This window comes from Rattus norvegicus, chromosome 9, assembly GCF_021556685.1.
Source record: "Rattus norvegicus strain SHRSP/BbbUtx chromosome 9, alternate assembly SHRSP_T2T, whole genome shotgun sequence".
NCBI classification, from domain to species: domain Eukaryota; kingdom Metazoa; phylum Chordata; class Mammalia; order Rodentia; family Muridae; genus Rattus; species Rattus norvegicus.
In genome coordinates, this window is record NC_141542.1 from 107,245,826 (window position 1) to 107,268,349 (window position 22,524).

The window sequence follows — 22,524 nt, forward strand, 5'->3', positions numbered from 1 at the left end:
GAGATGATGCACAGTGGAGCAGAGTTCAGTTCCCAGCACCCAGCACCCAGCACCCAGGTCACCACTGTCTGTCACTCAACCCAGCTCCAAGCTATCTAATCTGGCCTCTGAGACACCTTTACACACTCAGTGCTCCCGGCATGCACACACACACACTTTAAATAAATAGAAAAATAATCTTGCCAGGTGTGGTGGTGTACTTTCCCAGCACCTGGGAAGCAAAGGCAGGTGGACCTCAATGCGCTAAGTCGAGACTCACTTACATATGAGCCCCGGGCCAGCCAAGGGCTACATAAATAAGATCCTGTCTCTATTTGCACCATCCCCTCACCTCCCCCAAAAAAACTTTGAAAAAGTACTCACTTCCTATTTCTTCTGAGATAGGATAGAAAAGGAAATTATGGAGATGTGAGGAGAAAGAGGAGCCCTTTACCCAGGAACTTGGTTGAAGTCACTTGCCAACAGAGAAACGGGGATCCCAGCACGATTAACTGCTCAAAGCCTTCTTCCTTCCACACTTCCACACCTGCAATTTTCCAGGACTCTTACTAGAAACTTTTACAGGAAAAGGACACGTACAAGGCTCATGCAGCCAGTGGCTCCTAGCTTTATTTTGTCAGATTATAATTCCATCCAAGGTATGTCTGAAGCCACCCCATAATCTCATACACACACACACACACACACACACACACACACACCCCTTTTGAGATCTAAGTTGAGAACCATCAAAATGGTGTATATGGTAGCTCCATAAGGGTTGTGGAGCTATTCTTGGGCATGCCTTTCTTAGTTCCTTTCTTCTAAGTCTTGTGGTCAGAGTCTAATGTTAAACTATTTTAAATAAAACCTCAACATTGTTTCCATTAGTCTTAACAGTTTTTCTTTTTCTTTTTTTTCTGAGTCAAAACCATGAGTCTCGTTAGGCCTGAGTTTTGGTCACAATGAAGTTCTCAGTCTAGGGTGACAGCATGGAGTTTTATCTCTGTTCCCTCACCAGTGACACTCCCTTTTCTGGCAGCAAACTGGCACCTACTAATTCCACTCTGTTTCTACAAAGTTGACTCCTTTAGTGACCTCCTTTAGAATCATGCAGTCTTTATTCTTTATTGTGGGCTTAATTCACTGAGCATAGGGTCCTCCAGGATTGGCCCTGCTGTAACCTAGGACAGTGGTCTTTTAAAGGCTATGTGGATAACCACGGCAACGCATTTTGAGGTGTATTTATCTGATCATGCACATCTGGGTGGTTTTACACTTGTGGCATCCCAGTTTGGGATGGAGCAGAGCCATAAGGTTGGGCCACCTCTGGCTCTTTGCCTTGCAGCGTCATTGGTGTCACCTGTCCCGCATGCCAGTGGTGTTTGGTATCAAGACCAAACACCACTGCAGGAATCTCCCCGCTTTCCAATAAACACCCTCAGAGCCCGTGGCTCTGTTCCAGATTGTCTCACACAACTCCCCAGACCTGTGCAACTGATCTAATCTGGGCAGGAGGATTTGCTGGGCACCTATAGTCGCTAGCTCCCAGCTGGTGTGCCATGACCACACAAAGATGCAGACAAGTCACAGCCACGGTGCTGGGGACTGCGGCCTCGCCTCCGCCTCACCGGACGGTGAAGCAGCGCTTCTGTCTCCTTAAGGCGCAGCCTCCCCAGTCCACTGGGGTCCTCCCCCTGCAAGGTACCTTCCCTAAGCCGTGTAGGGGAGAATGAAAGGACCCGAAAGCGTCCATGCTTAAGAACTGTTCGAAAAAGCAATGCGCACAGTGTGACTGATGTAAAATCGGGAGTGCTCGGGGGGAAAGCCACCAGGACAACACGCCTTGGCCAAGTTACAAACACTGTTGGCTCCATGGAGACATTCTGGGCTGCCTTCACCTAACACAACTTTACAAGTTACTTGGAAGGCGCCGTTTGGATTCTCGAAGAAAGGACAGCAGCGTAGGCCAACGTCACTCCACTACCCTCAGCCGCTGCCGGACCGGCCCCGCCCACGTCCCGGCCTCCGTGGGCGGGGACAAAATCTACCAACCAGGAGTTCCTGAGGCATTCGAAGACGCCTCCACCTATAGAGGAGAGGCGTTTCCCCAAATCCCGGCGCTTCCTAGTAGACGCAGTTTTGTCAACCTTCCCTGATTAGCAATCAAGTCTATTAGCCAGACCGGAAGTGGAGGCCCCTGCACCCTGCGCGCAGAGCAGGAAGTACAGAAGGGAGGCGCATACTCGGCGGAAGCCGAGCTCCAGACACGCCCACCTGCCGGAAACGCCGGAGGTGTTTCTCTGACAGGGTTGCTCTTTGACAGGCTCGCTGAGGAGGCGGACAGGCGACGGGGTCTGGGCGGAGGCTGAGGACCAAGTAGGCATGGCGGAGGGCGGGAGCCCCGATGGGCGGGCCGGCCCAGGGCCCGCAGGTAACGTACGCGGCTAGGGATGGTGGGGAAGGTATTGCGTCTCCGGTCAGTCAGAGTGGCCCTCGGGCGTCCCGGGCTCGGGCTTCCGTCCTCGCGGGCCAGGGTCAATAAATGTGTACGTCAGGCTTCGCGCGACCCCAGGCGCGCACCCCCACCCTTGGTCTCTCGTGGACAGCCCTCCTACGGGGTTTCTTTCTGGTGGAGCTAGCCTTGTAACCGCCACCCTGTTAGCCGATCCCAGTCTGCGATGACCCTAGCTCTGCCATGGGGTACGGATTTTCTTCCAGGTATGAGCACAGTGGTCAGTAAAGGCCCTCAGAGGTCAGCCTTCGTCGGACAGGTTCCCTTTCCCCATCCTGCCAGTCAGCACATACCCGCTCGGTAGCCACTGGACAAACGTCCTCCGCCCCACCCCCACCCACCTTAAGGACAATGCTGTCCCCAGAGAGCTTGCCAGTGACACAGCTCTTACAGGGGCGCTTGATCCACCTGCAGCGAAAGGGTGACACTTGTCACCTGACTTAAAGAATCTCCACTTTGCCGTGTTGCTTCTATGGAACTAACAATTCCTGGGAGAATTTCCTGGTACAAGATCCACCTTGGGGTCTTTCTGAACCTGCCACATGTGCCCATCTCTGGTTTTGGAGAAGCACATGTTCTGTTCAAGGAGCTCTCCTAGGTATGCAAAAATCTCAGAAAGCCACAATGTTGACAGTCTTTTGTCATTCTTCCGTCCATCAATTCAACGAACATTTGTTGATGATGTATTATTTATTGGCTTGGCTCACCTGGGGCTGTGAAAAAACAAGACAAGGCCTCTACCACCAAGAGCTATGTTTGGCATTGAATTTGATCTCAGGAACAGACAAGATCTTAGAGTGGATTGACCTTTCATTCAGGAATGAGAGGTGGAAGAGAAGTGGTTGATTAAAGGACAGCTATTTCTTAACACATGAAAGGGTCCTGTGGAAGAAAAAGTGGTTTTACACACACCCGCCCGCCCTGGTCCTTTTAGTGCCTTTTTGTTGGTTTGTGTTTCCAGCTTGGGTGGAGGCGCGGGTCTTGAGTGCTATCTTGTAGGTATGGCCTTTGACTCTAGGACTTGGGGAGATTCTGAAGGTCCATTGGCGGCCTGGGCTGGGAGCATAGAGGAGAGGTGACCAAAGGGAGGTCCAGAGACTTGCTCAAGTCCTCTGATGCAGCCCACTTTCCTGACAGTTACCCCATGCATCTGAATCTTCCCCAACTTTGGCTTTGACTTTTATACCTGTTGGTAACTGCGCTGTGGTTACAGTAATTGAAGGAGGACCTGGAAGCGCTGGACAGAGCCCTTTCCAGGCTTGATGCATCTTGTTGGTCTGCTGTGCATCTGGTTATGGGATCAAGTGAACCACATAGGTGTTTGTGGACATTGTGCTGCCTCTAGCCTTGGTCTTAGCCCAGGCAACGGACTTTCAGAACCTGGAGGGCAAGGATACTTAATCATCACCACCGTGTACCTCTAGGAGAGTCTGTGGGGGCGCAAAGGATATTGTATTCGAATATGAAACAACTTCAGCATCAAGAAAAGACCTGTGTGTGAAGGGATATGCTTTTGAGCTATGCTTGGTAGCATGCTAGGACATCACTACAGGGTGGGGGACTTGAATCTAAGCAGTTAGAATTTGTGCTGTCTTTATAGCACCTATTGGTGCAATGTTTAACCTTTTCAGTTAGTTTGGGCTGTGATGTGAGCAAAGATGCAAGGTCTCCGAGTAGGTGGTTAGTTGTACAACTCTCCACAGACTACATGTCTTAGGTGGATTCTGTGCCTGTTTGCTACAGCTAAGCTATGTATACTAAGATTAAGATTTTCCTGGAGAATTGATTCTTTTCTCAATTGTTTTTTTGAGAAAACAATTTTGTTTTTGTTTTTGTTTTTGTTTTTGTTTTCTTTCTAGTCTGGTACGAGTTTTGTTATCTAGTATGGTAGAGTTCCTGCCACCTGTTATTCTTACTAAAACAACAAAAGCTATTTCCCTTATGTATATCTACAAATACATTTCAAAATCATTTTGGTATATCTGATATCAAATTTCAGAAGAGACTGGCTACATTTGAGAATTTCTCTAATAGTGAATCTCATCCTAGTACGTAGTATAGTCTTTCTGTTCACTGTTCACATCTCTCTAATTTTTTGTTATATAGACTGGATTTGTATTTATGCACATAATATTTTACTTTTCCTTTTTATTGAGATGTGATCTCTCTCTCTCTCTCTCTCTCTCTCTCTCTCTCTCTCTCTGTGTGTGTGTGTGTGTGTGTGTGTGTGTGTGTAGCTCAGAGGTCAGCATTTAGTGTTTTCCTTACTCCTCCTTATTTTTGAATCAAGGCCTATCAGTATCCATGGAGCTTATGCATTGAATTTGGCTAAACGAGCTGCCAGCCGGCCCAGGGATCCTAACCCTAAGTACCCTCCAGTCTGCCTCTCCTAGTCCAGTGGACTTGTAGCAATGTGGTCTTGGCTTTTGTATGAGTGTTGGGATCTGAGCTTCAGGGCTCATATTTGCATGGCATGCACCACCAGTTGAGTGACCTCTCCAGGCTCTTGAAGCGAGATTTCTATACAAAAAAGGTATACATTTGAGGCTTATTCCTTGTTATTTCACTTTTATTGCTATGATAAAAATCCCTGAGATAGTCTAACTATAAAGAAAAGAGATGTATTTAGTTCACAGTGTTGGAGGTGGGATATCATGTTGGTGAAGGTTTGGTGGGAACTGTGACCTCCTGGCCAAACAGGAAGCCAGAGACTAGGTGGGGTTGGTCGCTGCTCTTATAATAGCCCTCTCATAAGAACTAATCAGTATCCCAGGAGAAATTCTTCAGTCCTGCAAGAAGACATTTTCCCACTGACCCTGTGGCTGCCTGGGATGCCGCACTGATTAAAGGTCTTGGCTGTGTCCCAGCACAGCATGCTGGGACTGCACCTCTAACTCATGAACCCCTGTGGGAACAGTAGGGCTCTGCTGAACCCTTGTTGCTGTTTCCAGAGCAGCATGGAGTTCACCCACTCTCCAGACAGGCAACCCTGTTTGCCCTTTGCTTTTGGCTAACCAGCTACCTTTGTAGTAAAGAAAATGACTACCATTCTCCTTTCAAATGCCCCAATTTAAAGATCTTCTTACATCCATGGGATAAATTAGAGTAATTTCATGTTTTTTTTTTTGGCATAATATTTCAAACTTTAGTTTGCACGACTGGCTTGTTGTTCCTTTGTTCGACAGACCATCACATTTTTTTTCTTCCCTTTTCTTTAGGAAAAAAAAAAAGTCTTATTGGGCTTGGTGTCAGGAATGTGTTCGTTTAAAAAGGGAAACTTTCCAGCTTTCTCTTATGAATTATTTTCTGGGGATTTGAAGGTTCCTGTGTGGCTAGCAGGAGGGAGCCACTGCAGAAGGTGTCCTGTTTGGTCGGCCTTGCTACTGTTTCCGCATGCTTATAGGAGCCCCTCTCTTCAGTGCAGGTCCTAATCTGAAGGAGTGGCTGAGGGAGCAGTTCTGTGACCACCCACTGGAGCACTGTGAAGATACGAGACTCCATGATGCAGCCTATGTAGGGGACCTCCAGACCCTCAGGAACCTCTTGCAAGAGGAGAGCTACCGGAGGTGAGCAGTTCTGCTTGGGCTGGTGACGGGTGGGCCTGTGGGCCTGCTGGCCTGCTGGAGGCTGGGGTTTGTGCTTTGGATAGCAGAGTAAGACTCTGATGCTGCAGGTCTGCAATTTGCTTTTAGAGAAGGGATAAAAGGAGGAATTGTAGGTGGCCAGATACAGTGGGCAGGGATTCCTGGGGCCAAGTCGCCTTGGGATTGTCCTGGCAACTTGTCCTATCTGAGCATCAGTTTCCTCAGTGTTTGTTCTGAAGGCAGTGTCCAGAGAGGTTCCTCCAAGCCCCCCAAGACCCTTAAAAAGAGGTTTATTTACTTAGTTATTTTATTTTATTTGAAACAGGGTCTCACTATGCAGCCTTGGCTGGACCAGAACTCATTATGTATACCAGGCTGACATCAAAGTCACAGAGATCTTCCTGCCTCTGTCTCCTGAGTGCTAGGTTTAAAGATGCGCTCTACCATGCCTGGCTATTTTATTTTAATTGTGTGTATATGGGGGCGGGTGGGCGAGTATGAGTATGGGAATATGGGCCACAGAGGCCAGGAGGGCATCCCTTGGAACTAGGGTTACAGATGGCTGTGAGCTACCTAATGTGCAGAATTGGAATTGAACTCAGGTCCTCTAGAAGGGTGGTACGTACTCTTAACCACTGAGCCATCTCTCGAGCCCATCGCTATGGCTCTTTATCCTGGGTAGTTCTTCGTTTACAGCCACTTTATTGACATTAATTTGATGTCTCAGGTGTGTGTGATCAGCCATAGGCCCGTTGACTTCCCACTGGAGAGATGTGGTAGCTTCTATCTCCTTTGTTTTCCTACCCATAGCTTCTTTCCTCTTGATTGCCAAGTCCTTCTGATGCTTCCTTGATAGCAGAGCCTTGTGTGTGCCTCCCTGTTCAGGCTGCTAGGAGAGCACCCATTATTCTTTCTTGAGGCTCCTTGAGTCTTTTGTGTGAATGACCCTGCAGCCCCACTAGATCATTGAATACAACCAAAACTGGCACTTCTTTATACTTTAGTGAGTTTCTACTTTGCCTTGAGGAGAAGTTCAGTGAACTGATGGAAGTGCCTTTGTGTTTCTGCAGAAATGAGCTCTACTACCCTAGTGTAGACAGTTCCCAAGCAGGAGTCCAGCCAGGAGTGTGCTCCTTCCTTATCTATCCAGTGTCTTAGCAGTAGTCCATCAGAGCACATGTCAGTATTTAAAAAACAGCACAGGGCTGGAGAGATGACTCAACCTTTAAACACACTCTCACAGAGGACCCAGGTTCAACAACCAGAACTCACATGAGATACACTCTCTGAAGCACCAAGCATGCGTGTGGTTTGAAAACACACATGCAGGCAAAATATTTATACATGAAACAAAATGAATAAATCTGATAAAACCAAACAAAAATTTAAATTTATTTAATGTAACTCAAGCCCCTAAAAGCCTTAAGCATATGTATACAGCAGTAGAATGAGTTCAGTGTGGTTCATATTGTCCCCCCTCCTTCTCCCTGTCTCTCCTCTCTCTTCCTTCTCTCCTTGTTTCCTCCCTTCTCTTCCCCTCCCCTCTCCCTTCTTTCCTCTCGATTTGGACCTCATGTATCTTTGAAGCCCAGGATGTCTCCATCGCCTGAGCTCGAGATTATTGACGCATGCTACCACACTAGCTTCTCCCTCCTTCCTCCCTTCCTTCCTTCCTTCTTCCCTCCCTCCCTCCCTTCCTTCCTTCCTTCCTTCCTCCCTCCCTCCCTCCCTCCCTCCCTCTCTCCCTCCCTCCCTCTACCCCTTCTTCCCTCCCTTCTTTCCTTCCTTCCTCCCTCCCTCCCTCCCTCCCTTCCTTCCTTCCTCCCTCCCTCCCTCCCTTCCTTCCTTCCTTCATTCCTTCCTTCTTTCCTTCCTTCCTTCCTTCCTCCCTCCCTCCCTTCCTTCCTTCTTTCCTTCCTTCCTTCTTTCCTTCCTTCCTTCCTTCCTCCCTCCCTTCCTTCCTTCCTTCTTTCCTTCCTTCCTTCTTTCCTTCCTTCCTTCCTTCCTTCCTCCCTCCCTCCCTTCCTTCCTTCCTTCCTCCCTCCCTCCCTCCCTTCCTTCTTTCCTTCCTTCCTTCCTCCCTCCCTCCCTCCCTCCCTCCCTCCCTCCCTTCCTTCCTTCCTTCCTTTCTTTTGAGGCTGGAGAGATGGCTCAGTGGTTAAGAGCACTGTCTGCTCTTCCAGAGGCCCTAGGTTCAATTCCCAGCAACCACATGGTGGCTCACAACCATCTGTAATGATATCTGATGTCCTCTTCTGGTGTGTCTGAAGACAGCTACAGTGTACTCATATATAATAAATAAATCTTTTAAAACAAAGAGTTTACCCAACTCCAGAACCACATTAAAATCAACATACTGATGTTGATATAAACCATAAAGCATGCCTTCCTTTCTTCCTCTTCCTTTTTCTTTTTTTCTTTTTTTTGAGACAGGGTTTCTTTGTGTAACTGTGGCTGTCCTGGGACTAGCTCTGACAACCAGACTGACCTCTGCTTCCCTAGTGCTAGGATTAAAGACATAAACCACCACTGCCTGGTGGTTTTTCTTAAACTGGAGGTTTAGAAATCGTCCTTTATATTTTCTACTGCTGATCATCTCTCTGGTGGTGAGATCTGGACTTTATTGGCCCATGTCAGCCCACATGTGACTGGAGAAGGGACATCAGGGACTGGTTAATGAGACACTGCCCACTGCATGTTCTTAGCTTCTGCTCTAGTGCAGAAGCTGAGGTGGGGAACACCTTGGTTGCTACCTGAAGGGTCAGTGCACGGCACAGTTAGTTGGTTGTCTGGTGGCCATACTGCCTGAGAGCTGAATCTGGACAGTTCGCCACCACTTGCACCTAAGAACTCTGTGTCTGTAACCTTACAGATATCTTAGGCTCTCAGGTATTCTGGGTCAGGGTAAGAGGACATAGATTACTATTACTAATCGTCTTTATTGGGAGAGGATGCCAGCCTTGGATGTTTATAGGTAACCACTACTAAGAGAGCATCGTGACTGACCCTGCCTGTCCCAGCATGTGTCCCTGGTGGATCTATGTTGGTTTGTAGAGGCTGTGGAATGTGGGTGAAGAATCTAAGAACTAGAAATCTCAGTGTCAGTGCTGATTATTCTGTGGGAGCCTAAAGGTTTTTTTTTTTTTGTCAATGGTCCCTGAATGCCTGTCCTGTCTGGTCAGCAGGGACAATTATGAACATTTCAGGACACAGAGCACAAATAGCTGGAAATATAGAATATTTAGCATGTACAAGGTCCTTTGATCTTCAGCACCATGAGATGGAAGACAGAACACAGTGGAGGCATTTTAAATGTCAGGGTTAGTTACCTAAATGACTCTCTTTTGGGAACTTCTGCTAGTAAGAGAGGAGGGAGAACAGCTGGTCTGCCTAGGGTGACTCTTACAAGATCCCTGTGTTCCCATGTAGCCGCATCAATGAGAAGTCTGTCTGGTGCTGTGGCTGGCTCCCCTGCACACCACTGAGAATCGCAGCCACCGCAGGCCATGGGAACTGTGTGGACTTCCTCATACGCAAAGGGGCGGAGGTGGACCTGGTGGATGTCAAGGGACAGACGGCCCTGTATGTGGCTGTGGTGAACGGTCACCTGGAGAGCACTGAGATCCTGTTGGAAGCTGGTGCTGACCCCAATGGCAGCAGGCACCACCGAAGCACTCCTGTGTACCATGCCTCTCGTGTGGGTAGGGGTGACATCCTGAAGGCTCTTATCAGGTCAGTACTGCCAGGGCCGTGTGCATTTATTTCCCTTCTTGTGTGCTTAAGAGATGACTTCTCAGAGGCCTCTGTGCTTTCAGACCCACGGATGCCTTCCTTATGCTGGCTGTTAGCTTTCTTTTTGAATTGGGGGCTTGTTTATTTGTTTCCTAGTGGTGTAAACTTACCATGTCATCTACTTTCATGTATAGCTTAGGCCATACCCTCTAAAGTTCCTTATTCCTTCAATGTTTAAAAACATTGTGAGCGTGCATGTCCGTATACACAAGCATATTCCAGAGCACGCCTGCAGGAATTGGTTTTCTTTTCCCACTGTGTGGGTCCAGGGATGGAACTCAAGTCATCAGGCTTGGCAGCAGGAGCCTTTGTCTTTGTGGAAATGTTTTTAGTAGGATCAGTTAATGCAATTCCTTATTAGTTGAGAAATCCCTGAGGCATTTTAGTTAATGCATCCTGTCTCTTCTGTGGAGCGCAGGGCACTGTAGGAAAGCATGGCAGCAGGGATTATTTTATTTAACATTTTCTGTGTTCTAAACTCTATGATGACTGCCCTTTAGATGTGGCAACTTGCTGGTTGTGGAGAGCACCTTTGTCAGCACTGTGGAGGCAGGGGCAAGTAGAGCTCTGAGTTAGAAGCCAGACTGGTCAGGTTCTAGGCCAGTCAGGGAACATAGTAAGTCTTTGTCTAAAAAGAAAAAATCCAAAAACAAAAGAAGGAAAATGGAAATGATGCTGTTAGATTACTTAACGGGTAATATCTTCTAAATATGAACCAAACCTGCCCTCCCGCCCATCCTCTCACCTTCCTGCCTGGCTCATTTTTCTTGTAGGTTTGCCTCTCATCTTTCATTATTGCAATTTCCGGCCGTCAGTAAGGAATCTCCCCTTGTGGTTTGTAAGCCCCCTGCTCTCCGTTACTGATGTTTAGGATAGAAGGTAGAGGGGCTGCTTCTGTGTGGTCAACCGTTACATTGATTTGTCGAGCTGTTTGGCTTCCTTGTAGAGATAATACAAATAGAGAAATTTAGAGAATATTCACAATTAAAATTAATTGGATCTCGTCTCTGAGATCCAAAGCTGAGTTTGATGAGGCTCAGAGGCTGTCTTCCCTACAGCTCACTTAGTATCAGATTGGCATACTGGTTAAGATTATCAGCAGTTTGGCGACCTGTCTCCAATGAGGATGGATAATTCCCGTGTGAAATGAACTTTTCCTGTTGTTAGTCAAAAGTGCAGGGAAGTGAAGTGGGCCACTGGTTTTCTGCTTAACCTCTGAGCCATCTCTCCAATCCCCACTGCTTTTCTTCTTGTAGAGTGCTTTCTCACTCACAGCGCATCTCGAAGGGAAGGGAGGTGCCAATGAAGGACAGTGGCTGTCTTAGTTAGGGTTTTACTGTTGTGAATGAGAGGGCAACTCTCGTAAGGACAACTTTTAATTGGGGCTGACTTACAGGGTACAGAGTCCATTATCATCAAAGCGTGAGCATGGCAGCATTAATGCAGGCCTGGTGCAGGAGGAGCTGAGAGTTCTCCATCTTCATGTGAAGGCTGCTAGGAGAAGCCTGTCTATCAGGGAGCTAGGATGAGGGTCTTAATGCCCACGCTCACAGGGACACAACTACTCCAACAGGACCACACCTTCTAATAGTGCCACTCCCTGGGCTGAGCACATACAAACCATCACAGTGGCCGTGTGTGTCCTCAGGCCTTTGCTGCCCCGAAGAAGCGCTTTTGAGATGAAGTTCCTTTGGGTACTAAAGTGCTGGAGACAGTTATGAAGCAGGACTGCTGGATGAGACTGTGGCCCTCTGCTGTCTAGGGACATGGCGCTAGTCCATCTTCTCCAGTCCCTGAATATTAGGTCCCCACTGTTGAATGCCCTCATCGTTGCTTCCTGTGTGCAGTCACCGCCTGTTTCAAGTCAAATACTCAGTGATGACGCAGCTTGTGAGACTTCACAGAACTACCTGGGGCCAGAGAAGGCTTAAGTACATGGGTGGCAGATCACTGAGTTACCTACTTGAGGATCCTAGGGGGCAGAGATCTTGGCAGAAGTGACTCCTCCTTACATTATCTGGTTCCTGGTGACTTTCACTCTGATCCTGTGATGACAGTGCTGTCTGCCAGGTTTTGCACTGTAAAGCTACCCTTCGCTCTGTAATTAGAGTTTTGTGGGGAGGTACTTTGCACACGTGTATGCCCTATGCTCAGGTTTTATTTGTTAGTGTAGACTTAGGGTTTCTTATTTGTCCAGGGGGAGTTACACCCACCCTCCCTTGTTTCTCAAACACTAATAGCAGTGTGTTTTTGTTAGCTATACTCAAACTAGGTCACGGGAACACGTTCCTGTTTACCTTTTCCCATATGGATTTCCAGTTATCCCTGGAGGGTGGGGTATTAAAAAGTTCGACACTCTTCTCCCTTAACATGGTTCCTTGCTGTATACACTGATTTTCTGCTTGGAAGTTGGGTCTGTTAAAAGAAGTGAGTTTACATGGACCTGCTGGTCTGTCCACCTGTGGGGTTGCGTTGTTTTACAGCTCTCTATAACGAGCCCTTCTCATGGTGGGGCTGTGTCCTCTGCCTTGTGGCTTTGCCTTTTGATCTTGTTTGATCTTCCAAATGAACGACATACATCGTTGAGGGGCGGGGTACTACTTAACTGTAGTTAGCTTCAGCAATTCAGGAACTGAGTTTTCATTCATAAAAATCAAACTTGGGGAAAGTTGGTGGCATGCTGAGCCTTTTCTAGTATTTGGTGTGTCTTTCTGCTTTCTGGGGTCTTTCGGCCTTAGTTGTTAGGTTTATGCATACGTGGATCATTTTAGACATAATTCTGCTTACATGATGACTTTCTGCTTCGTCTTCAAACTGGGCTTTGGTTTGTATCCGTCTGTGTATATGGGCTGTCATTTCAGTCTGCTACCTTCATGCACTATCCTATTGCTTGTCATTTATTCATTCCTTGCAGGCCGTTTTAGATTTTGTAAGCCTTTCCTCTGAGCACAGACAGTGGTTCAGAGCCCTGCTTACTTGATTGCTGTCCTTTGCGGATCACACTCCTCAGTGTTTAGCATCAATGTTACGGAAGCCAGCATGTGGCTGGGTCTGTGTGTGCTCTCCTTGCAGCAGGAGCACCCCTAGTACTTCCTTGTGAAGTAAGACGATGAGTTTACTGGAGAAATGTATTTTATCATTTTAAGGAAATAGCTGTCACTTTCTGTTTCATAGAAAATTTTAAAGTAGGCATAATTGTCTACAGTGGGACCCTCTGGGACCCACCTCTGGTATAAATCATGATACGGAGGCTGTTCTTATAGTTTAAAGCTTAGGCCTCTAGCTTGGACATTCTCCCAGCTAGATCATCCAACTTAACCCAACACTTTTGCCCACAATCCACCATGTGACAGGTTAGCTCTATGCCTTTCTCTGTTCCATGCTGGTCCATCTGTTTTCTCTGCGTCCCTCTCTGAATCCCCTCTTCTCAACCTTCTCTCTGCCTGGAAGTTCTGCCCTTTACTTCCTGCCCAGCTATCATCTGTCAGATTTTTATTATAACCAGTCACCAGCAATGCAATCTTTGATACAATTCTAGGTTGCTTCAGGCATAGAGAGCTTCCTGACCTTCAGGTGTCTGAGCAGGTTGCCTGTGATGCCACAAACATCACAATACCAAATTCCTGCTAGCATTTTGCTCCCTGGGAAGGTACGGAATTAACAATTGAAAATACAGAGACACCTTCACACAGTGTAAACAACTGCCAGCTTTTGCCCTTTTTTCATTATTAGTGGTAATCAGAATTTTTCCTTTAGATCCATTAATAAAATATGTTAACAGAATTTCTAATATTGGAATTAGTTTTAAATTCTTAAGGTGGTCCCTAGTTTTTTCTATACTGCTTTTCAAATATAAGTTCGAATTTTCTTTGTAGTAATTTTTTTGCTTGTTGAAGATTTTTGTTTGGTTGTTTTTTGAGACAGGATTTCTCTGTGTAGCCCTGGCTGTCCTGGAATTCACTCTGTAGACCAGGTTGGCCTTGAACTCAGGGATTCATCTGCCTTTGCCTCCTAAATGCTGGGTTTAAAGGCATGTACTACCACACCCAACACTTATTGAAAATTTTAAATTGAATTGGGTTATTGTATTAGTTTTATAGTGAATGTGAAAGTGTTTTTTCCACTTAACTCTGTATAGTCTTGGAATTATTTTATTTTCGAAGGTCTGAAAGGCTTCATTTTGGAATTTGTGTGCATGAATGGATTCCATGTTTTTACTTGTTACCTCCTTTTGCTGGAAGTACTGATACCTTAGCGTCATCCTTGGTATCTCTGGGAGATCCGTTCCTATCCTACTTGATACCAAACTCTGAGATCCTTCAGTGTCTTACATGCAAAAGTATGGCTTCCGCATGCAGTCTTGGCACATAGACTAAAAATACAAGTCTACCGTAGGTGTGTCCTGCTGGAATCTTTATTAGGCTGTAAGGACAAGAAAGGGACTGCATTCATTATAGGCTGTACTCCCAATATCCCCCAAATGCTGCGTCCTTGGATGCAGTAACTGCAGATAGAGAAGGTGGCTGTGTTTGTGACCTGTAGAGTCTCCAGGGACTCCCTGTGTGACTCTGTAATGCCTCCCAGGGTAGCTGGATAGTCCTTGTGGTCTGAGTTTGACTTACTCTAACTTATTCTTCTCTTCTTGTAGGTATGGGGCAGATGTTGATGTCAACCATCATCTGACTCCTGACACCCGGCCCCCTTTCTCAAGGCGGCTAACCTCCTTAGTGGTCTGTCCCCTATACATCAGTGCTGCCTACCACAACCTTCAGTGCTTCAGGCTGCTCTTGCAAGCTGGCGCAAATCCCGACTTCAACTGCAATGGCCCTGTCAACACTCAGGAATTCTACAGGGGCTCCCCTGGGTGTGTCATGGATGCTGTCCTGCGCCACGGTTGTGAGGCAGCCTTCGTGAGCCTGCTGGTAGAGTTCGGAGCCAACCTCAACCTGGTGAAGTGGGAATCCCTGGGTCCAGAGGCAAGAGGCAGAAGAAAGATAGACCCTGAGGCCTTGCAGGTCTTTAAAGAAGCCAGAAGTAAGTGGCATGAGCTCAACTCTATGTTGTGGTCTGGGGTTGATTGAGCCAGTGAGACCTCGTACTAATTAAAACAGACCCAGAGAGATGGCTCAGCCGTTAGGAGCTTCTCTTTCAGAGGCCTCGGTTCCCAGAGGCTCACAACTGTCTGTAACTCCAAGTCTAGGAAGCCCTTCTCTGGCTTCTGCGGGCACTATATGCATGTGGTACCCAGACATACATGAGTGTAAAACACATGTACATATGAAAAGAAATAAGTAAATCTTAAATAACAAAACAACACCCCACAACTCCCAAAAATTCCAGCTAAGCACTTGATTAAAGCCCTCAGGACCAGCAGTTCTCCAGAGTGGTCATTGAGAAAGAGAGAGAGAGAGAGAGAGAGAGAGAGGTGGGGGGGAGGAAGAAGAAGAAGAAGAAGGAGAAGGAGAAGGAGAAGGAGAAGAAGAAGAAGAGAAGAGAGAGGGGGAATATGTTTCTCAGTGTGGGTGGGTGTAGGTGTGTGTGCGTGTGTGCACTGTTCACCTTTATTTTGAGTCAGGGTTTCTCACTGACCTGGGAGTTGGCAAGTAGACTTAGCTGACTGTCAGAACCCTGGGATCTGCTGTCTCTCTTCCCAGTGCTCGGCCTGCAGTGTATGGCACACTCCTGCTTTCTTTGGGAGGGTGAGGCCTTATGCTTGCATGGCAAACACTTTACTGACTAAATTCCCTCCCTGGCTCAAGATGATTATTTAACAATTCCTGAATACCAAAAGCTGATACCCACAGTCTACAAATGTAGACATATGCTTTCAAAATTCTTAGAATTATATTCTCTACCTTTTTGCTTTTCTTAACTGATGATTTCTGTGCGACATTTCCCCTTTTTTGAGACAGCATTTCTTGTGCAGCCCTGGATATCATGGACCTTGCTCTGTAGACCAGGCTGGCACTGAACTCAGAGATCCACCTGCCTCTGCCTCCCAAGTGCTGGGATTAAAGGTGTGCACCACCACCACCTGGCTTCTTTTATTTATTTATTTTCCTTAATTTGTTTTTTAGGTCATTTTATCAAGTGATGGGTTTTATCATGATATTTAAAAATATTTTAGTATGCGTTACTTAAATGTATGTGGGGGGGAAGCATGCACATGCCATAGAGGTCAGAAGATACTGTGGAGTAGTCAGTCGGTTCTTTCTTTCTGCCGCATGCGTCCATGGGTTATGCTCAGGTGGTGAAGTGTGGGAGCAGCACGCTTACCCTCTGAGCCGCCATGTTGTCCACCATGGTGTCTTCATTCATGGGCCATTAGGTTCTGTTCTTCATCTCTGCCTTCTCTGCCCGTCTTAGCCCCAGACTTCCTCTTCACATGCATTTTAATGACCAGAGATACAAGCTCATTTTCTAGAGTTCCTCTCTTCACTTTAAAAAATTCCATTCAAATATCAGAGGGTAGAGATGTGTGATAAATCCAGTTTTTGTTAAAATGAAAGACAGAGTCCGCCTGTTTGAGTGGAAGGATTTTGACAGGGAATTAACAAGTCAATGGCAACAGAGTCTGGAGTTTACCTGTGCTTGTATTTGCTGTCAGCTCTGTCCCAAATGCAGAGATTAACCTGTGTGTCTGTCTTATTTCCTGCCCGAGGCCAGCCCCTCACTTTTCCCATCTTGTCAGAGGACATATGACCTGATGGTTTTGTCCTTAGTCCCTTGTTTCTCAAACATTAATGGTAGTGTCACCCAGGTGACAGAAAGAAGCTGCTTGTGGTCAGAAACTTTTTTGTGTTACCTTCTCTTCCTGAAGCAGGGGATTAGCTGTGTGGTTTTGATTGAGGGAAGGACTGTCAGCCTATTCTCAGAGTTTAAGTACCATGCACTTGGTGTGCCCAGGCCTCTGTGAGCTGTTGGGACAGAGCAAGAGTGAAGGACTTGCACTTGCACTCATTTGTGGGGTCTTCCAGCTTTTTTCCAGGACACTAAACATTGCAGAGGGCGGGGTGGCTGGCAAGAGAGCAGATGCCCTGGTTAAGATGCAGATAGCCAGCCTTCCAGTGGCTTCCAGGGCCCCCTCCACTCAGATTAAGGTGTTGTGACGTTGGTGCAGTCGTGCCCACTGTAGTCTGCTTTGGGCCTTGTGAGCTAGGAGAGAAGTGACCTTTCCCCTTCTCGTTCTCTTCTCACTCTCCAGGTATTCCCAGGACCTTGCTGAGTTTGTGTCGTGTGGCTGTGCGAAGAGCTCTTGGCAAATACCGACTGCATCTGGTTCCCTCGCTGCCGCTGCCCGACCCCATAAAGAAGTTTCTGCTTTACGAGTAGCATTCAGATGCAGCGCTGACTGCAGTGAGGAAGCCGATCACCTGCAGTGAAAACTGACACAGACTCTGGCGTCCTGGGAACCGTGTCCTCTGCTGCCAAGTTGGTTCTTGGCTGTCAGTGAAGAAGAAACGGCCATGTTCTCTTGGACAGTGATTCCATCTCAGGTGCTGGGGCCGTCGAACACTCCTTGAGTCATTGTCAACTGAGAGGCGCATACAAACTTAATTTTGTTCCTCTTCAAGCTCTTTGTTTTGAATTCTTCCTGATACACATTAATGAAATGGGCTGTGAAATGTGTGCAGTGTGGGCTGAGCCTGGCGATAGCTCCAGTGGGGAAGGCTTTTCCCCAGAGCTATGCATCTGCTTATTTCCTACTTTGCAATTTATTGTCCTTTTAAGGCTTGATATCCAAACAAAAGAGGTTTGCTAAGAAAACATGGAGGGAGCAGGAATGCAATTCGTGCACTGGCTAGCCTGCTTTCTTGCCTGAGTTTGTCTGTATATGCTGCTGATGCTCGTCTGTATGTGCTGCGGGCACACATCCCTTCTCACAGCTGGCCGCAGTGTTCTCTCTTGGGAGTTGTCTTCATCCCAAGATGGCTTCTGGACTGCTATCTTAATGCATGGAGGTTCCAGAACAGTGTTCACAAGGCACCATCTGCCCACTCTGCCAAGGGTTTACTGATGTCTCACCCTGGGGAATCTTCAGACAGTGGTTACCTTTGGGAGACCCACTTGTAACTAACCAGTATGTGACTGCCCACATTCAGACCAGGGACCATCTTAATAGCACTCACTGCCACTCCTCACAAGATAAGTTGACACGGGGTGCTCTCTTCAGACCCTCCCTCCTATACTGGAAGTGGGAAATGTCTCGGTCACCCGGCTGGTTCCAGAGTATAGCTTCTTGGTGTCCACCAGATAGGCCATCTGGGTGTTGGGTGACTGTTTCTCCCACTTCTGGCCCAATGCCTTTGTGGGTGCTCCTAGAGGTCTTTCCTTACCCTGCCCAGGGTTGTTGATGGGTGAGAGAAATGAACTTATTGTAGGTGTGTTTAGCTCTTGAGGTGTGAGAGTCTTGAGCAGGTGCGTGAGTAACCACGGCCTTAAGCACCCTTAGGGTTCACTGCTCAGTGAAATCCCCTCTTGTCATCTTGAAGCCTGTTAGGATTATTGTGTGGATCTGTGCTGATTACAGACCTGAGACTGTTTGGGACAAGCGGGTACTGAGTCTGCTGAGGTTTTGACCATACAAGGGGTCTAACTTGTAGTACTTTACTGTTGCACTGTTTTGTGTTTTAGCTGACCAGTGAGGCAGTGGTAACCTTTGTATTCTGTGGATGGAGTTCCAACCCCAGCCTAGTGTCTCAGGAAGGCCTTGGCAGCAGCACCAAGCTGGTCCATACTGCATGCTCAGTCCTGGGCAGTGAGCACTGTGTGTGGGGCAGGACTGAGCTGTCCCTAGTCTCCCCACAGCGGTTCTGCATGGTCCGGGCCATTGTCCTTCACTTGGACATGAGTAGCATCCTCTGTTCTAGGTTTTCAGACCCTCAGCACTGCGAGGCTCTCCTGCTTTCAAAACTTCGAAGTCTAGTGACTCTGAATGTGACACAGCACTGGCACTGACTGTCTGTTTCCCCTGGTCTCCAGCAGTTCTATGAAAGTAGCTTTCAAAACTTCAAAGTCTAGTGACTCTGAATGTGATACAGCACTGGCACTGACTGTCTGTTTCCCCTGGTCTCCAGCAGTTCTATGAAAGTACCACATGCCATTGCTGTCAAGGATGAGGTGCGTGCGGGGTGGGAAAGAGTAGCACTCTTCCTGGAGTGCCCTAGGTTCCTGAGAGGCACTGGGAAGTTGATGTGGACTCAGTGAGCACTGGCCCTACTCAGCAGACTTCTGAGCTCTGGTTACCCGTGTCCTCCCCAGCATGGAGATGTGGTAGGCCTGATGAACCTGCTGCCTTCTGCTGAGCTGGTCCTAGCAGAAGAGCTCAGTAGTCTAGAGGGAAGGAGCCTGCAGGCCGTCCCAGCTCATCGAAGGAGAGTCTGTGCTTTGTTGCTGTTACTGGGGCAGCCACTTGATTTAAGTGAAGGCTTGTGCATTGAGTCTTGGCCAGGCAGGTTGGAACCAGTGCTGAGTCCTCAGAATTTATCTTTTCAGTTTTGGGCTTTTAGCCGTATGTCTGGAAACCTGCCAGTGCAATGCCTTACATTTTATAGCTATTTTATTTGTGATGTCTGTCTGCCTGTCTGTCTGTCTGTCTGTCTGTCTGTCTGTCTGTATTTATTTATTTATTTATTTATTTATTTATTTATTTATTTATTTATTTATTTATTTATACTCTTCTTCCAGAAGAGGACTTAAGGTGGAGAGTCTTATTTTGACAGTAGGTATATTTAGGCAAAAACACTGGTGAAGTAGGTAATTAGTAACTTTCAACTGTCGACCAGTACTGTTGTCATTTCAAAGTTTCCCCTTTTTTCTTTCATGAATTATTATTTTTTTTTTTTAGATAAAAATTTCCTGACAGAAAAAGTACTGACTGTGAGTCTGAGCAGAGGGAAATTATGCCTGAGAGCTGCCTGTGCTCAGCCAGTTCCTGGAGCAGGGGAGGCTCCGCTGCAGACAGGAAGAGCTTCCTGCTGCGCCTTCAGGGGATGCTGGTGAGGGTCCTGGCCCCTGCAGGCACTTTGTTTGGGAGTGGTCTCTGTCCTGAGGGAACTGCTTCTCAGAGGAAGTACGCTTAAGGTGGTCACAGTGCTGAGAGCCCACAGTCTGGAGATAGGGGATTGACCTTGTGGGGCAGTTGGATCATCTCGGCCCACAGTGCAGCACCGGCAGAGAGCCGTGCAGGAGGAAGGGTAAGGACAGCTGGTAATCAAGTTTCGTCAGCTGACTGGACTGTCTTTTATTCTTTGGTCACGTCCTTCCTGACAAGTAACAGAAGGTTTGCTTGAAAGGGGTGGAATGGTGCTGCGACTTTGCATGTAGAACACTCTTGACTGCAGTCCACTGCAGTGTTCTCGTCACATTCGCTTGCTGCTGAGATCCTGGCGCGATCCGGTGGTAGTGGATGTTACATATTAATAAGGAAGTTTTGGATCCTATAGCCTGCCTGGTGGTGAAAGGCATTGTGGCTTTCCCACCACGTGGGGTCTAAGCGTAACCTCAAGGATCACTATGTATGACCCGAGAAGTCTAGACATGATTTTGATGGGCCTCTAGCACCCCAGATCCATGAGGTCACCCACAGAAAGTCAGTGTGGCCTTCTTGGTAAGGCATGCTTGCCCCTCACTCAGGCCTTGGGAACCAGTGGCACCTAGGATGCTGGTGATGTCACCAGTGGTGGTTTGCTACCTTTGTCTCTTTGGTGCCTATGCACCAGGCACTTGCAGACTAATCCTGACCTGCAGGGTCTAATGACTTTCCTTCAGCACAGAGTGATTCCTGGAAGTGCCTCTTGACCTGGCAGCTCCCTTCTTCCCCTCGTTCATTCCCCTCATTACTCTCCTTCCCATAGTTCCCTGGTGTGAATAAAGGAACATGAGCATAACTGGTTTAGGATTCTTAGTCATCCCAGGAAAGTCCACAGATGGGCACACGCAAGCTTCGAAGTGGGCAGTGACCTGTGGACTTCACTATACACTTCCCTGACAAAGGACGATGATGTGAGGAGAATGCAGTGGACCTGCTGTAGCCTTAACAGGCACCGGGCACCCAGTGTCAGCCATGCACAGGACTCTTCTGTACTGGGCTCGCACCAGATCCTGTGCATGAGAGGCAAGCGCTCTACCACTGAGCTGTATCTCTGGCTTCTTTCTTTCTTAGATTAACCAAGGAAGGATGTTTGTAATCTGACTCGAGATTGGCATTTATGAACGCAGCTGTCTTGGACATGCAATGTGACAGTTTGCTTCTGACCTCTTGCCAGCCGTGCCGTTTTCCCTGCAGTGTCTGCACAGCGTCCACTACTTCTGTTGTTCAATGTGTGTAGTGTTCCATGCGCTGGGGCCTGTGTGCTAGTGCTGAAGACGTGCTCACTGCAACACTCTATTTCCTGTTTGAGGATGAATGTGTGCTCGCTTGCAGTGGCCAGGACTGACTGTTTTTGCCCTTGTGCCTAGTTAAGAGATTTCAAAAGTACAATGACACTTTTTATACGTTGTTATAATAACTGCTTTATTGCCCTCTGATTTTCTTCCCACATGCCTTAATTTTGTGGCCTGTATCTCATTGGATAGAAGCTTCTCTGTGCAGCCTTTTCTTTACATTAGTTCATTTATTCATCCATCCATTCATCCATTGTGTTTGATGTGTGTATCTTCTTGTGCCTGTGCTCCGATGTAAGCCATGGTGTGGATGTGGAGATCAAAGGATGTTTGGGGGTTGGTTCTCTCCTTCTACCGTATGGGTTCCAGGGATTGAACTCAGGTCATCACATGGTAGAAAGTGCCTTTACCGTCCGAGCCATCTTATAGCCTCCATGTGCAGCTGTATGCACAGTTCAAGTGGGAGGGGTTGGCTCTTGGATAGTTTCCTGTGGCTGGAGAGAAGGTCCTGAAGCAAGAGTCTATAGCTGTTCAGTGGATCTTGGGGCTGCAGGGAGAAACCTATACCTTTGCCCAGGATTTGACTATTTAGTGTGGCCTGGTTCACTGGTGGCTCTGCTTCCAGGACTGAAGAGAGTAGCTTCTCACAGCTTTCCATCCAGTAACATTGCACAGCATTCTGTGGTGTGGGGATGTGAGGGACACTGCCATTTGTGCCCCATGTAATATATGACTTATTTTGCCAGTTGAGGGTAAAATCTGGCTGTTTGGGATAAGCCTGGAGTGACTGAACGGAATAAAGGAATTTCTTCACCCCTAGCTCCGCGCTGTGTCTCTTCTGCTTCAGAGGCTGCTTCCATTCCTTACCCAGGGTGTGCTACTGAAGGAAGAAAGGTGTCCTCAGCCCTTCACCATTCGTGTGACAGAGGCCAACTGTCCAGTCACTCTCCATCCATTGCTGTCTGCTATGCAGAACTCTGTATATTTGAGACAGGGTCTCATTCGTCCTTGAAGACCTTGAACTCTGTGATCACAGGTATGCACCACTGTGCCTGGTCTCATAATGGTACTTGGTTTAGTTTGGAGTCTGGACACTTTGGTTTCACTAGTGAAAGCTGCATAATTCAGTCACTTGTGTGGCTCTGTGTGACCATCTACCATCATTCCTCCCTAATCCTTTTGACATGACAGAGCCTTTCAGAGACTGGATGAATGATAACTCAGAATATCCTGAGAATGCTGGTGAGGATGTGGAGAAGGAGGAACACT

At 47.4% G+C, this 22,524-nt stretch overlaps 1 protein-coding gene across 4 annotated transcripts; it reads left to right on the top strand.

The window, feature by feature from the left end:
* Positions 1-1,649: 1,649 nt before the first annotated feature.
* Asb1 (ankyrin repeat and SOCS box-containing 1) lies at positions 1,650-22,074 on the top strand. Of its 4 annotated transcripts, none has more exons than NM_001108232.2 (5): positions 1,650-2,413; positions 5,919-6,060; positions 9,508-9,810; positions 14,519-14,904; positions 17,075-17,499. In NM_001108232.2, the coding sequence occupies exons 1-5, from the start codon at positions 2,365-2,367 to the stop codon at positions 17,200-17,202; spliced, it is 1,008 nt and encodes a 335-aa protein (NP_001101702.1). In that variant the 5' UTR covers positions 1,650-2,364; the 3' UTR covers positions 17,203-17,499. The 4 variants fall into 4 exon arrangements, with proteins under 4 accessions (NP_001101702.1, XP_087422635.1, XP_087422634.1 ...); XM_087566509.1 differs by having other exon boundaries at positions 2,294-2,700; positions 5,914-6,060; positions 17,075-22,074; XM_087566508.1 differs by having other exon boundaries at positions 2,294-2,700; positions 17,075-22,074.
* Positions 22,075-22,524: the final 450 nt, after the last annotated feature.

Bases quoted from the DNA above. Each gene is read 5' to 3' on its own strand.
- Asb1 (XM_087566507.1), top strand. From the start codon at position 3,037: ATGTGCCCATCTCTGGTTTTGGAGAAGCACATGTTCTGTTCAAGGAGC. The intron at 9,811-14,518 runs GTCAGTACTGCC...CTCTTCTTGTAG, and splicing joins ATCCTGAAGGCTCTTATCAG to GTATGGGGCAGATGTTGATG. The intron at 14,905-17,074 runs GTAAGTGGCATG...CTCACTCTCCAG, and splicing joins GGTCTTTAAAGAAGCCAGAA to GTATTCCCAGGACCTTGCTG.